The sequence below is a fragment of the Xiphophorus couchianus genome, chromosome 7 (genome assembly GCF_001444195.1).
Source record: "Xiphophorus couchianus chromosome 7, X_couchianus-1.0, whole genome shotgun sequence".
NCBI lineage: Eukaryota > Metazoa > Chordata > Actinopteri > Cyprinodontiformes > Poeciliidae > Xiphophorus > Xiphophorus couchianus.
In genome coordinates, this window is record NC_040234.1 from 5,323,677 (window position 1) to 5,340,300 (window position 16,624).

Below are 16,624 nucleotides of genomic sequence, written 5' to 3' on the forward strand. Positions count from 1 at the left end.
ACATAGGAGTGGAGGGAGGGAGGGAGAGAGAGTCAGGGATGTAAAAAGGTTGGTTTTTCCCAGCTTCAGGTTAAAGGAAAGAAAACCAAATACAGAAGAAAAACAAGGTGTGTCATCAAGTCCTCGGAGGGCTACAGTACAGTAGAGTTTTAGCTACCTTATTGTGAGCGTGTGTGTGTGTGTGTGTGTGTGTGTGTGTGTGTGTGTGTGTGTGTGTGTGTGTGTGTGTGTGTGTGTGTGTGTGTGTGTGTGTGTGTGTGTGTGTCATCAGCTCCAGTGACAGATCAGCAGTCCAGCCATTAAAGGGAGCAGGTTGAGCAGAAGCAGCCAGAGAGTGATGGCCAGACCTGGAGAACTGGAGCAGGGATCTGAAAGCAAACAAACACAGATAATTAATGTTGTGTTCTTAAAAGGGATGCAAACAATTAATTGAATTACGTTGAAATGTCGATTAAGTCCTAATGTCTGCTTAGGACTTATTTTAGTGTAGTTTGGCCTCCATCCAGAAGAGGGCGCGGCTGGTCATCCTTAAGCGGAGGCAGCAGACACAGGAATTAAAGATGGCGGAAGACAAACGGTCCGAACAGAGTCCGGTGCGGGATGAAAAATGCACTTTATGCGGTTCTGTTTAGAAATATAAACACTCGACGAACTCCTTAAGTTTAACCTTAATAGCGTTCATTCAGTCGAGCTGAAGGAATGTCAGCTTTTCATTCAGAAATGACTTTTGTGCTACGAAGGTCAGGATGTGGCGGCAGAAACGCAGAGGGGAAATTGTAACATGTCGAAAAAAGACAATAAAAAACACGGTTGATTTTGAGGGCTGTCCTGAGTTAATGTACTTTATGTAGCGAAGTTTTAACTTTCCTTCAAGAGCAACCAGTCTGGGTGAACATGTATATGTTCATGGGGAGATGAGTGTGAAACCTATTTTCAAAAAATACTGTATTTATCCCACAGGGAAATTAAATAATTACAATTAATTGAATGATCCTTTTTATATTTTATCTTTCTATTTATCAACCCAAGAAGTTCCTGTTTTATAAATATGTCTAAGTTTAGTATTGTGAGAATCACAGTTTCATGTTTATCCTGTCAGTATTTAATTCAGCTGACACAAAATAATTATATTATGTAATTTTTTTAAATTCAGCATATTAAAAATGGAGCCCTTCATCTTCTGGGAAGACGGTCGGCCCTTTTGATAAAAGTGAGAACTTGGGTTTATTTTTTTTTTATTAATCCTCAGTCGATCGATGCAGTCAGTTACCTGTAGATTAAGTCATTAATCGATAAATTTTGTGTTATAACCAAAGCCTCGAGTGAAACTGACCGATGGGATTGCTCCTGGAGGCGTTGATGGGCAGGAGCTGGTGGGGCAGGGGGCAGTCGTCACAGAAGTCGGCGCAGGCGGGGCAGAGAAGGACCCCGTTGTAAACCCAGTCGTTGACCCGGACGCTGACGCTCAGCTGCTGACCTTTCCTCATGCACAGGAAGGAGCGGTCCTGAACGTACACCGTCAGGCCCTGAGACGAGCACGAAACCTGCAGGCGGGGAAGCAACAGCGGTCAGCAGCTGCTGCGTTGAACAGTTACAACAGGTTTGTGTGAACTCTGACACACAGAATGTTACAATTCTTTGGTTCAAGAATGTTACAAATTTGGCCCTCCGGTGGATACTTTTGTCTTTTTTTTTTCCAGCATGAGAACTTCAATCACAAATTTTTATTCTTCTTTAAAGGAAACTGTTAGACACAAAGCGTTTTTCCTTTAATAGTTGTGTTTGTAATTTTATATTTATAGTAAGTAGAGCTGTCGACATCTAGCAACTTTTTACCAAAAAAAAAAAAAGACAAGAGCACATTAATTCTCTTTGTTGGTGGGAATAGAATAAAAACATTTTCTAGACCAAATAAACTGAAATTACTCTAAATGTTAGGAAACTGTCCGCCTTTTATTAATACAAAAGAAAAAAAAAACTTGCCACTTTGTTTCATTAAAATGTTGCTTGTTTTTGCTGAGCAGATAAAAAAAAACACAATTATTTTGTTTTTCCAAGTTGGGAAAAACAACAAAGCCCATCCAGAGTATTTTCACCGTCGGGATTCTGGCCCATGTGGCAAAAAGTTTGGACACCCCGGCTTTACGCCCTTAAACACGACACAGTCACATGTCATGAGTGCATACATACCATAACAAAAACAAAAACTTTCTGGATTATTTTAATTGGACGTAGGTCACAACCTTGAGAAAGCCTTTCACTTCACTGAATTAGTATCCTAATTTAGCTGACGCACTGGCGCCAACTTGTGGCAGCAACAGGACATTATCAGCAGCTGGAATCAAAATAGAAAAAAATAGTTTGAACAACTTCTGTTTGCAGTCCGGAGTTAAAATGATCCAACCTCTTCCTCTTAATCTTATTGCTTAACCTAAAATCGTTATGCATTCTTCGCACCTCAGAAAAACAATACGTTTTCGTTAACTTTGTTAGCAGCATACTTTAAGTCACAACGTAAAACTTTTTACGCTACTTCACAAATAAATATAGATGTATATATTTTCTTTTAAAGCAGGACATGAGAGAGACATCTCAGCAGACTCCAGGTGGTCCTTCGCTACGTGAGGACAAACTGAGAGCACCTTGTAGCATCCAGAGCCCCAGTCTGGATACGTCATCTTCCTGGTGCACTGCTCCATGACGAAGGCCGACTTCTGGTACAGACACACAGAGTCCAGGCCGTACTGCTCCGCTCCATAATTCCTCCATGAGTCTAAACACACACACACACATAGATGGTTAAATTACTTTAACTCAGACATCAGCTGATGTTCAGAGCATTAGATTCTAGTCGTCATCATCTGTCTTTGCGATGTGTGAGCAGCACCTGGCTGGTTCTCCGATACTCTGCAGTACGAGTTTCGTTGATATTCTCCACTGAGGTGCCAGCTGAACTCCTGGCTGAAGGGGCAGAAATCGGCGATCTCCACAGCGCCCCCGAAGGACGACAGCTGATCTGCAGCCACGTCCGGGATCCAATCGAAATACTGACAAAACAACGACACACATGGGAATGTCTTTTCTTAGTAATTTATTGTCTATTGTTTGGGAATATCAACATGTTGGGGGGAAATGTATTTTTTAAAATTATACTCTTTTCATTTTTATATTTGGGAATGTGTACTTTTTTTTTTTGAATGTTTATCAACTTATTTTTTTCAGGGAATTAATTTTTTTCAGGTTGGGAATATTTGTTTTTGGTTATTTGTATTTTTTATTTTAATGGAAAATGTCTGTATTACATTTTTGGTGGGGAGAGCATTTTTTTCCTTTTTGGGAGGGAAGTCTTTTTTTTATTTATGTTGGGTATGTTTTTTGGGGGGTAATGTTTCTTTTTGGGGTGGAACAGGGGGTGTTTCGTTTAGGGTTTGGGTTGAAAAAGTAGTGGTCAGAGGCTAAAAAAGGTATTTCATTTAGTTATTTTATGTCACTCAATGAGTTGTCTGAGATAGGTTTTCATTTATTGGCTAATTATATTGATAAAATATCCGATCTGTACATTTTCCAAAAAGTCTATCGCCAGTTAGTTAGAAAATTTGTACAGTGACAATCTAGAAGTTTACTTCATCCCAAGTTTAGACGCATAGTAACCAAGAAATGGTTGCTGGGAAAAAGTTTTTGACTCACTTGGTATTCCAGGGGCAACTGCTGGGGGTATTTCTGTAAGTTGCAGACAGCCACTGCCAGCTGGTCCTGTCTGCAGGTCAGCTGCAGAGGAGAGGCCCGCACTGTGTCACAGAACGGGGTCACAGGGTGCCGCCTGCAAACAGTGAAGGGAGAAACTGAGAAAGTAAAGCATGATCAGAAAATATCAAAAAGGAAAAATTAAACAGGCAGTATTATGTGTTTTTTAGCCACATAGTGTCATTTTATAGCACAATCAAGTAGGTATATATAAAACATGACTTGAGAGAAATTTTACATCATAGTTTAATGCATTGAAATTGGGCCTCTGTCTCTAAAAACTCCTACTTTTTCTGAAACACCACTCTCAGAAAGTCATCACAACATGGCTCCTCTATTAACCCTTTGGCAACATTTTTACCAGCGTTTTCACTGAGGAGTAGCTCCTATATTGAGCTCGGCTGATGCTCAGTTCCACCAGGTGTTTGCTAATTGATGCTGGCTAGTCTGAAGGAGCCGAGTGGTGGAGCCACAGAGGAGAGATGTGAAATCTTGGAATCTGCAGCTCCAAGGAGGAGCTTTGTCCTTGTACTTCCATCCAGGCATTTTTCACAGCTGGATGGTTGCCATGGAGATTAAAGCATTTCTTAAACATGCATGAAAGAATCAAAGCAAAACTCCAGGTATGTTTTTGATGAGGGAATAACATTACAACATTGTGTAAAGCTCAAAAAAGTCAATTTTGCATAATGCTGTCCCTTTTTGTATCAAAAAGTTACAGAACAAACTCAGATTATTTATCCTGATATTTTTTTATGACTGACTGCTTAGTAGGGAAATTTTGGCCACCAGACTATTAAATAAAAATAACCCTGAGAGTTGGCACTAAAAATAACAAAAGCTGACATCTGGAATTATTACTTTTCTTATTTTAAACAGCACCTCTGTCTCTGTCTGTCCATCCAGAACTTGCAGCTCTTCATAACAAAGTCGCAGCCGAGGCCGTGGCCCCAGTCCAGCCTCTGGGCCAGGCTGTAGTTGGCCCGGTACCAGCCGCTGTCTTCCATGATAGCCAGCGTGAGGCGGGAAAACACCCGGTTCTGGGTGTGGGAGCCCGTCATGGCCTCGTTCTGGAGAGAGTCGTGCGGAATCACGAGGAGGAAAGAACAAGTTGGGTTTGTTTGGCGTTTTGTAAAACGTAGCGGGGTGGGGGAGAAGGTGCGGACCTCCAGCAGCCGCTTCTCCCAGTGGTTGAGCTCGGTTCCCGTACCGCCCTGGTTCTCCAGCTCCATCCCCTCCAGGATGGGGCAGCTGAAGTGCCTCCTGGCTTCCTCCTGCAGGAGCGACACAGACAACCCGGTGACTCCGTCACAGCCGCTAAACCAACATCCAGACCAAACTGAAGTATTACTGAACACATCCGAGACTCACTGGATTTTCTGTCAAGTTAAGAGAGTTCCGTTAAAAACGCTGATAAGAAAATAGACAGAAAAGAACAAAAATGGACACAAAGAAATTTTAAACACACTGGGCATAAAGAAAGACCAACCAAAATGAGGTGACAGTGTCGCTTTTAAGACCAGTCAAACCTGCTGTCTCCCATTTTGTCACCTCAGAGGCTTCAGTGTATTTAATTGGGATTTTATGTCATTGCCAAATTAAAGCTAGCTAAAAAATAATTATATCAGTAAACAAGTATTTATCAATTATTCGTAGCATTAATCAGATAAAAGTAAATAAATAAATTTATATTTTTCATTTGCTCACTTACGCTTATTTTAAACAATATTAAAACTACATAAAACATGCAAATAATTTTGTTTTTAAATAATACATTTAAACATATTCTTGCCTAAAACACAATATTATAGTATTCCTTGTTTCTATGCTTGATCATTTGTAGGAAAGGATAATAATACTTTTAACATCAGAGCTCTTTTTTTTTTTGATTAACCGATTAATAACTGGATTGCAAAAGGAGCTTAATAGTAGTGCTGTCTGCAGAATTTGAACCAGGTGAAGCTGAAACTATGCCACTTTGTGTTGAACATGTTTACACACAGAAGGTTTTTTATCTTAATTACACAGTTTGGGATTAATTACTCTGGCTGTGTTGTCTTTTGAGCAAATTGACTTTTTTTAAGGTGTATACTCAAATTGACAATTAGTCAATTATTTGACTATTATTTGAATAATCAATCCATCACGGTTGCTCTGGGAGGCAGAAGCCCAAGAGTTTGGAAAATGCAGGTCAGAGGAGGAGCTTCGTCCTCAAAGGCGGAGCTAAGTCCACCCAGGCGTTTCGCACAGCTGAATGGTTGCCGTGGAGATTGAAGAATTTCTCAAACATTCATGAAAGAATCAAGAGAACCAGAAATTTTAGAGCCCGCCCCCATGAAAGTCAATCATTAATTACTGACTTTATAAATTCTACAGTGAATCTGTGAAGCAGAGAAACTGCTCCTTACCACGACCCGAGGAGTGACCAGGACGTGAACGTGGTGCCGCACCATCTCTCCTCCTCTGATGTCCCACAGTCGGCTGACCCTCCTGATCACCGCCTCGCTCCACTGGTACAGGCCCAGGCTGAGCAACAGGTCAAAGGTTAAGAGGTTAGAGGAGGGGAATCTGACTGGAAACAGCATCACAACACAAATGAAGCTGATTGGATGAAAACACAGCCAGTGTAGGGTGGATAAGAAATGAGATCGGCCGTCTATTTACCTCTCGTTGAACGCGGGAAGGCCGCTGGCGAAGCGCGGGGTCAGAGGTTTGCCCTCGTCGTCGTGGTAGAAGGCGAACAGACCGGCCGAAAACCCCTGGTGAACACACACAAAAATCTCAGTTTCTGAAGTAGGAAGTAGGGCAGAGCGATGTTGAAGTAGGGAATATCGTTGATTTTCATGGATGGAAGCCTGTTACCTTAGCAACAGCAAAGCTAACGTAACAAGAATGACTTGAAGTGTTTTGTATGACTATTACTCAGAAAAAAAGCAAAAACAGGAAGTGTATTCCAGATCAAGGGAAAAAAACTCATTAAGCTTAATAGGTAGGCCTGTTGTAAGCAATAAGCAATATATCAATTAATGAAATGATAAATTAAAAGAACCTGAAAAATTTCCATTTGGCCGAGTTATCGTTTTTCTCTCTCTCTTTATACTATGAACTGGATGACTAAAGTCTTCAGTCGGCTGCTTTGGATTTCAACTAAACCTTTTTTGAAGGACAATTTTGTTTACAGAGACTTCCTAATTAATTTTATTTGTTGTTTATGTTGTTTTGTCTATTTGGATATTTCAAATGTCTTCCAGTTCCAGTGTTAAAATGTTTATTAGAATTTAACGTTTATTGATCTTTGAGAATGTCTTTTGTCATTATGATGCCTTTACCGTTAATGGTCTCAAAACAACAATATTATCGTTTATCGGGATAACTTCTGGGACAATTTATCGTCCAGCAGAATGTGTTATTGTGACCGGTCTGGTGATGTGTGTGTCAGAGATGAGTGAAACTGTTCTTACCAGAGCGTGGATGATCTCGTGTTTGACAGTGGATAGCATTCCTTCAAACTCCTGAGGCTGAGAGGAGATCATGGCTGGACACAGGTTGGCATAACCTGCAATGGGCCTGAAAACACACACACACACACACACACCCACCGAGAGAGAGAGAGTTAAAAGATACAGATTTGTCTTTATTCCTGGACTTTATTAAGGTTAAAGGATAATTAAGCTGACCGGTCCAGCTCTGCTTCCAGCTGGCAGTAGGCAGCGTAGGCCACTATGTTCTCCTGTCCGCACCGCTCAGTGGTGATGCCGCTGACGTACAGCACAAAGTCTGAGCCCTCCACCCCGGGGCCGTCCGGGGGCCCCGCTGGGCCACAGGACTTCCCAGACTCACTGCAAACCTTACATTGCTGAAAAACAAACAGAAATGTGGAAAACCCTCTTTGATGCCTTTACCCTCCACTTTCCAGGGCCGTCCATAAACCAGATAAAGTTTGGTGGCCGATACCCAGTTCCTGGTGTCCATGGAGATAATTTCAACAGATCAAGATTTAATAGTACAGTTACTAAAGCAGGCAAAAAATAAATTCACAATAATTTTTTTAGTCTTAAGTCCAACACCTACGACAGTGTGTTGGGGCCAGATTGAGATTTTTTTTATTACGAGAATTAAGTTGTAATGTTAGGACAATAAAGTCACAATGTTAGCAAAATAAAGACAAAAAAACAGAAGAAAATTAGAAAATGATTTTAAGTGTTGTTTTATAAAGAAAAAAATCTTCTATAGTTATTCTGTAGCAATAAGAAAGTTATATTGCTTTGTCTCATTCTCATGTTATTACGACTTTCTTCTCACATTACTACGTCATAATGTTGTACAACTGTTTCTCGCAATATTATGACTTTTTTCTCATATTATTCTGACTTTATTGGCGTAAAATGAATTTTTTTCTCAGTTTCCAACCTGCAGGTGGTGCTGTGGTACGACGACGGGACCGCACCGGGTGACGTCTGCGCAGGCGTCCTGGCAGTACCGATGAGGGTCACCTCTCTTCCGCATGTACTGGTTGGTTGCACATTGTCTGAAAAGAGACAAAGATATTAAACACTGCACAGGTTTATCTGGTTTCTGATGTCTTTCCGGATTTGACAACTAAAACCATAAAGGAAGACATTTGTTTCCACCAATTAAAAAACCCCCAAAAATGAACAAGCGCACATAGTTACTAAATATGCCAACTGTTGCCCAGATTCTAAACCCGGTGATGGGACTGGTGAGGTACCTGCTGAGCAGCACGGGTCCCACCCTGCGTCTCAAGCTGAACGCCCTCTGAAGGTAGTCGATGGCCTGAGGAAACAGCTTGTCCTGAAGAGAGACGTACAGAGAGAGCTGGGAACCGCAGCCAATCGCCAATCTTTAAGAAAAACCCAACCTACCGATTCCGATTCTGGTCCACACCAATATTTTTTGTTTCAAAAGTTGACAAATATGGAGGAAGAATTCAGTAAAGGTCTAAAATTCAGTGGTTGACTTTCAGACCTTTAAAGAGGTAGATGAAATCGGTTTCACATGGAAGTGTTGGACAATCGGCAAACACCCAAAATTAAGAAAAGTGGCGCTGCTTTATCGTTGCACCCTTACTTGAAAGTCGCCACGTCATTTATTTTTATGATGTACCGATTTAAAGCCATGCACATATTTATACACAATCCACAGTGAACATGTGCAACTATTAGCTTGTGTAGCAATTCACTTCAATATGTTTCAAAGGTATCTATTATGTCTCCTTGAACATGTTAAGATAGCTCTGTGGGCTATACAAAACATATTCATCACATTTTTTAAAATCATTCTTAGGTGGTGATGTTTCAGTTTGCTCAGTGCTGCCTATTTTGATCTCCTATCAGAATGACCTGTTTTAGGCCTGGTCACATTATCACCGCGTCACAAGAGGCAACAATGCTGCTGTTTGTCAGAATGATCGCACTGATGGTTTATATCAGGGGTGCCCAAAGTTGGTCCTCGAGGGCATCCTGCATGTTTTAGTTCTTTCTCTGGTGGCACCAACAACCTTTTCAGCATGTCTGTGTTCTTCTTAGGCCATCATTGGATCCAGGGAGAGAACTAAAGCATGCAGGATGCCGGCCCTCGAGGACAGACTTTGGGCACCACTGGTTTATGTCCTCATCTACCAAGAGCCATTTTTATCTTTGCAGCCATTGTTTTTTTTTAAACAGGATGGGATGAGGTGTCCTCTCACCTTCACCAGTCTCCGTTTGTCAGCAGGAAGTCTGTGAAGACAAAGAGTGAGCACGTTAACCACCGACAGACAAATGATATATGGTGCCTTAGCAAAATTATTAATGTCTATTAAAGCGTCACACATTTATCACATTACAGTCACACGTTTTCTTTTTCCCCCCGGTGTCGTTAAATCAGGGTCAGTCAATTTTACAATCCTAAGAGACGTTTTTATGCTCTCTGCAACTAAAATAATCCGACAAGAACTCCAAAGATCTACAAGATCCTACTGAACTTAGCAAATTGTAAGAACCGTCATGTAAAAAAATACATTTAAAAAACCCCTAAAAGTTATTTTTTAGTGAAATGAAAGAACGGCTTCTTTTCTTTTTAGGTGTTAAACCAAAAGAACTCCCAGACTTTTACGAGTAAGAAAAAAAAAAAACAACTTTCTGAATAGAATTATATTTTTCATAAAAGCAAAAAAAATTAAAATCAATAAAATACATGTTACTTATTATGTAAACGTGACACACAAATGAGATTTTTACGTAAAAGGACGATGAGAAATGTTTGCTTTTCTTATTTTCCACAACAAAATGACACAGATGCTAACCAATACAAATATTATTAATAGACTGAGGATCTTTCATAGTCTTTCACTTTGTCATGCAGGTACTGTTTAAGTGATGATCAGGAATTCAGGTGTGACAAACCACAGTTACGTTTTAACGGGGGACACAACCACTTTTTCCACACAGGGCCATGCAGGTTGGAACTTTTCCTCCCTTAATAATAGACACCTTCATTTAAAAACTGCATTTTGTGTTTGAAGTGCGACAAACATGCAAAGAAATAGAAAATCAGGATAGCAGCAAACACTTTTTCAAATCACTGTAAAGAAAATCCTTTCCGGAATATTCCAAACAAATCGACGACGCTGTGGGAGCTGTGCTGTGTCTCTGGAGTCCCAGTATGTCAGCGGCTGTTCGCCCGGCGCGTCTCAGGACAGAGTGTTTCCTGACCCCAATTAAAGCTAATGAAAAGCCGCAGACAACCTAAACAGGTCTGAAGAAAACAAAACTCTGTGCTGTTTGCGTGGATTCACCCCGGCATTAAGGGCTGTTCAAACATGATTAGACTGATTAATGAGGCCTCAGATATGGGAAGCTGAAGGAGACATATCCTGAGAGAAACAGCCACAGGCTCTTCTGCAAAGTATTCAAGTAAGAAACTGTGTTTTGTTATTTCAAGTAAAATCCCAATAAAATAACCCAGAGTTCTGTGGTTGTCAGAAGAAAAAAAATTGAATGTTAAAAAAGCTGTGTGTAACTATTATAAAATTTTTTTTGAAACTCTCACTATATTATGAGAGTATGGTATGTGACAGATAATCTGTTTTAAAAACAAAAACAAAAAATGGAGCTCCTGTGCCTTCTCCCAGTGCTAATTAGAAACAACCAATCAGAGTAAGGAGGAGTCGGCCTTCTGCCACCTGAAGAACATCTCCAGGATTAGAGGACTTTTGTCTCAGCGAGATCTATAGAAACAGATCCATATGTTTATTTTCAGTCGCATTGATTACTGCAACGGCGTCTTCACAGGTCTGACTAAATCACAGGTGTCAAACTCCAGTTCTCCAGTCGCTGTCCTGCAGTTTTTAGATGTGCCACAGGTACAAAACACTGGAACGAAATGGCTTAATCACCTCCTCCTTGTCCAGATCAGTTCTCCAGAGCCTTAATGACCTAATTATTCTATTCAGGTGTGGTGCAGCAGAGGCACATCTAAAAGTTGCAGGACATATATAGACTGAATAATAATAGACTTTAAAATACTGTTGTTAGTTTATAAATCACTGAACAGCTTATCACCACAATACATTAAAGATCTGCTGTTGTTGTATCAACCTTCCAGATCCCTCAGGTCGTCCGGTTCTGATTCTGCTCTGCATCCCCAGAACCAAACGAGGAGAAGCAACATTCAGCTTCTATGCACCACAAATGTGGAACAAACTTCCAGAAAACTGTAAAACAGTTGAAACACTGACTTCCTTTAAATCTCAACTAAAAACCCACCTTGTTAGAATTGTATTCGAAACATAATCGATTATGAATTTAACATGACTTAATGTCATGTTTTGATTGTTGATTCAATGTTGCATGACTTTGGGTTTTTGTGTTTGTTATGATGTAAAGCACTTTGAAATGCCTTGTTGCTGAAATGTGCTGTACAAATAAAATTTGATTGATGGATTGAGGGTCTTAGCGCTGTCAATCACCCCTGGCTCTTAGCTACGACGCAGCTAGCATAGTCTATTGTGAATCCTCAGCCTAGTCAGCATAGCCACAGACGACAAATGGTAAGATAAACATTTTTGTCTGTAACGGCAAGTTGTTTCTCTGCCAATAGCACATTTAGCAGCGAGTACATAAGATTGGTGGACAGCGCTAAGACCCGCCTCCTAGCTCTGACTGGTTGTTTTTGGTCGGGAACGGAGAATTTCTTCAGATGGAAAGAGTAGCTCAGGGAGATCCATCTTTTCACAGATTATTTGTCTCATAAGACGTCAAAACATGGTGACAGTTTGTGACAGTTTTTTTTACAGTTATGTAAAAAAAAACAAAAAACAATTAAAAAAAAATAAATGCTACAAACTGCAGCTTTAAAGCAGAGTGAACAGTTTTGCAGAGCACTGTACAACACTGCAATTCATGTCACTATGAACTTACTGGTCAACGCTGCTGTCGTAGACGATCTTTATCTTTAGCTGCAGGTCGTCAGGAGAACTTCTCTTTGCCAAGCGCTCAGGCTTCAAGTACACTTGATGGACAACCTAAAAGAAGCAAACAGACACTTTAATGTGATGCAATTGTTTTTTGTTTTTTTTTCATTGTGTGTTTGAAGGGGCTTGAAAATCAGTGAGTTAGCTGCCCCACAGCTCTTCTTTCACATTTGTTTAATATTTGTTTTACATTTAAGTTTTCTACTCAATGTTAAGCTACCCAACATGGTGCTCTTATTTTCACAATCACTATTTGTAAATAATATTTAGAAAATCTTAGCATAGATCAGAGGTCTGACCTTCCACAAAGGCTCTAAATAACTGGCTGAAATGATAAACTAATACTTTTACATGTGTATGTGTATTTCGGGTGGGCAGTTTGGCGTTAAACTTTTAGGAAGATATTTGGAAGTCATTGAAATAATTATAAAAGTGACAATAAAAACGTATAACTAGTTTTAAATCTTTTAGGTAACAGAATGGCACTGCGGTCAAAGCTCCACAAACATAAAATTAAATCATTTAGTTATGTTTTATAACTCATTGATACTCATGAAATCAACAGCAGAAAAAAATAGCAAACAATTCTGACAGCACAAAATGTCTAACTGTACAATAATACATAATACTAATTGCAGATTTTAACTGGTTTCCAGCCTTACATGGATTTGCATTAATTTTGTAAAACAAAGTACCAGTAATATTCAGATCATGTTTTTCTTGTCATTAGGTTTGTAAATTCTTTTTTCACAAATAAAATGTCTTCATCTCATTGAAATATAGCCAAGCTTTTTTTTTTTTAGAAAGTTGTTTATTAATTCTTTATTTCAAATGTTAAAATTGGTTGTTTAAAAACGACAAATTCTTGTCAAACTAAAATTTGTCTTTTTTTAAAAAGGTCATGCAACATTTTTTGTTCTAGATGAGTTTCAATTTGCTGGACTTGGGATAAAAACGGCTCCTTGGGTTGTAAAGTTGCAGATGTCTGGTTTACAATAAATTTTTTATTGAGCCTTTATTCTGAAAATGCCCACCCGGACGTACTATTTTTGCTGTTGCTAGGAGAAGTGAGGCTTAAATTGAACAGTTAGAACTAATAAACTGATTGTAAATTTCTGAATAATCGCTATAATTGGGCAAATACACATAAATTATGCTGCAAATTAAGCCGGATGAACAGGCTAGCTTCTGGTTAGCCTCCTAGCTTTTCAACTAACTGCTAAATTCCAAATTACAGTGAGCAGAAACAAAACTTTACCACGGTGTGAGTGTGGAGTAGGGTTCTCAAACATATTCGTTAATCAAATTTGGGGTTAAACATCCTCTAATAGAATTTATAGTTATTAAAATCAACGTTAATTAGCTCGGGAAGCTAGCTGGCTAACAGCTCAGCGCTTACAGACCGTTCAGTGAACGTCGCAGAAAGAGCCGAGGCTCACCTCACGGCCGGAGGGGACTGTGTGTGTGCAGGTTCTGTGACAGCTCGCTTGCACCGCTAGGAGCGAGAGGACGAGGACAGGACCGAGGAGACACCGGGACACGGACGGCTCGCCACCAACTCTTAACCAGCGCTCCATCCTCTGACGAGCCCGAGAAGCGGTACTGAGCAGCACGGAGCAAACACACCCGCCGCCGGTCTCCGTCCGGTCCCCTCGGCGCGCGTTTTATTCATCGCTCGCGAGGTGAATCTGAACACGATACCATCCCGTAAAAACGGTCGATGATTCGGTTCTACTTTTTCGAGCAGACTGTAAGTGCCGGCCGGCTAAAGGCTTTAATGACAGCAGCTGCGGGTTCGGGTTTGTTGCTCCGGAGTCAGCTGAGAGGAGGCGGACCCGGCGCTCCGAAGACCGTGTAGGAACAGGATGCGCCACTCCACTTAAAAAAGAACAAGGGAGCGTTACAAGCCTACAAAGATCGTTTCTAGCTATGACGGGTTACTAGAGCTGTTTAGAGATGTATTATAGCTTTCTTTCTTCGACATATAAGTTTGTTCTGTCATTAATTTTACATTATGTGTAAAAATGGTTTTAAAGTGTCTTATTTCTACGCTCCTTGTAGGATAATGTCATTTTAAAAGAGATATACATGGTGGTAACAGAAAGTGTTTCTCTGACGTACAGTAGATAAGTCTTGGTTTTTCCTACTGACACAAACCCCCAGGTCCCAATTAGTCTAATAAAACTTGAAAGTTTGCTTCCAAGCAGCGAGACAAAGGTTTTGACACTAGGTAGCTAATTTTATGGCCCTATGCATTGCTGCTAGGGCCATAAAATTACAGGCAATTATTGGCAATAATTACCTTTTTTTTATCAAAATGAGTTAAAAACTAGGTTATATAGGGTAAAAGAAACACTAGTAAAATAATTAAGGCCTTATTAGTTTAATGAGACTGATTGGGGGCTCCTGACTGACCGGCCCATGTAGTCTGATGGTTGCGTTGCCTATAGCTACAATCTGAGGCTGTTATTTTAATCTTTGCGTTTGAGCTCAGTTTCTTCACAAATGCATCTTAGCAAATAATAACCAATTATCAGTGACTGTGTAATAAACCTCCCCTCTCATCCTAGACTCCACCAAATATGTTTTATGGGCACAAATTACAGTCAGAAATGTTGTACACTTGTAAATCAGGATGTGTCGTTGTGAGCTGAGTTTTGTAACCTTGTACAAAGTTTTGGCAGGAATTGTTATCTTTGTGCATGCACAGCTAAGAAATAAAAATGTGTATTTAAAAATGATTGTAAAGATATCTAAAGGTGTTTAGCTATCTTTTTTTTTGTCACTGTTTTGTAGCAAACACAAAATACTCTGGTAAACGTAGATGAAAAAAAGTTAGATGCAGCATGCCAAGAGAGAAATAATATTTTTATTTAAAAAAAAAATATATATTTGCTTTAATTGCAACAATATCACATTTTGTTTTACAGTTTCCTAATACAACTGCTAAAAATAGAAAAGAAAAAAAGCTTCTCTCAAACTAAACTGGAGGATTTAAAAAGCTTTCTCCTATAAAACATAGAAAGGTCCATTAACCCCAAAAGTCTAGAACACATATGTCTATCTAGAATCCTGTTCAATTAGTGTTTATATTTCCACAGCTGGGAAAATTAGCCGATTCCCTCAGAAGTTTTCAAGGCAATCGAGCCAACTAATACGAGATGATACAGAAATATTTTTGTTGCTTCACTGCAAAAACACAAAACCTTACACAGTAATTTTTGGTCTAATTTCTTCGTACGCTTGACGTGAGACAAATAAATTTAAAAGTAACTTTCAAGAAAGAAACAGAGGCTTGTTTTAAGAAAATAATGTATTAATATTGATGAAAAAGTATTTGTTCCATTGGCAGATAAATTAACATAACATAGGAAAAAGGTCTTGTTATAAGTGAAACAATCTGCCAATGGAAGCAGTACCTTTCCATCGATCTTAATGAATTGTTTAGTTAAAACAAGCCTTTTTATTTTGCTAAAAAGTTACTTGTAAGTTAGTTTTGTCTTATTTTTAAATGTACCACAATATTTGCACTAGAATCTAGACCAGAATTACTTGGTGGGAGTTTGTGTTTCTGCAGCCAGCCCTCATCGCCGGGTCGTCTAGTGTAACCCAAATACAATTTGTGGACTTTACTGGAATTATCTACAAACAGATTCTAGAAAATCAAAGTAGACGCTGCCATTTCAACCAATCAGAAGGCAGCAAACAGAGGCGAACATCATCGTCAGTCATAAAACCTGAACATAGACCCCCACCATCTTCAAATGCCCCCACTCTCTAGTTTATTAGAAAGTCCTCAGATCTATAAATCCAGATTTGAAAAATCTTAATCTGACCAATAAGGCTCGACGATTTGGACTTTGTTGTCACGTCGACAACCTCTGAGCTGCTGTTTGCTTCATCGGCAAGATTCTTACAACGTAATCGGTGAAGGAGTGTGGGAAAACCTTGTCGGCGAAGGTGTATATGTGCGCGTTGGTGTCCAGATAAGAGAAGGACAGCTTCCCATCTCCTTGCAGAAGCTGTGGCTGCACGAGAGAAGAACCGGATCCTTGAAGACGTCCTGGCAGCCCGGACAGCAGAGATCCTCCTCTAATCTGGAAGCCATTTCAGTGAAGCTGGAAGCACGGGGCTCGGTTTTCCTCCCACAGAAATGGTTTATTTTCTTACTTTCACTGTGATATTGTCGGGTTTCCTCCTGCAGCAGACTGTTTAGTGCCTCAGTCCCTCACTTCCATTGTCCGTGTTTTCCATCCGGTTTTTTTTTTATGGTTCCGGTTGTATTTTTACTCTTCAGGCGGAGATACGGCGCCATCTAGAGGATGTCCTCTGTAAGTGCAGTTTTAGAAAAAGCTTTTTCTGATGCATCAGGTTTTTTTGGGGGGGGGGGAATATATATTCGGTCCC

At 39.9% G+C, this 16,624-nt stretch overlaps 1 protein-coding gene across 2 annotated transcripts; it reads right to left on the reverse strand.

Moving 5' to 3' along the window:
- Window positions 1–230: 230 nt before the first annotated feature.
- On the reverse strand, window positions 231–14,198 carry lmln (leishmanolysin-like (metallopeptidase M8 family)). 2 transcript variants are annotated; one of them, XM_028022289.1, is made up of 16 exons: window positions 13,657–14,190; window positions 12,165–12,268; window positions 9,452–9,482; window positions 8,474–8,556; window positions 8,155–8,272; window positions 7,422–7,600; window positions 7,206–7,311; window positions 6,409–6,503; window positions 6,153–6,270; window positions 4,911–5,018; window positions 4,627–4,814; window positions 3,688–3,820; window positions 2,888–3,047; window positions 2,643–2,773; window positions 1,334–1,544; window positions 231–368 (listed from the first exon to the last, which is right to left on the reverse strand). In XM_028022289.1, exons 1-16 carry the CDS (start codon window positions 13,792–13,794, stop codon window positions 268–270), a joined length of 2,004 nt encoding a protein of 667 aa, XP_027878090.1. In that variant the 5' UTR covers window positions 13,795–14,190; the 3' UTR covers window positions 231–267. The 2 variants fall into 2 exon arrangements, with proteins under 2 accessions (XP_027878090.1, XP_027878088.1); XM_028022287.1 differs by having other exon boundaries at window positions 4,627–5,018; window positions 13,657–14,198.
- Between the last annotated feature and the right edge of the window lie 2,426 nt (window positions 14,199–16,624).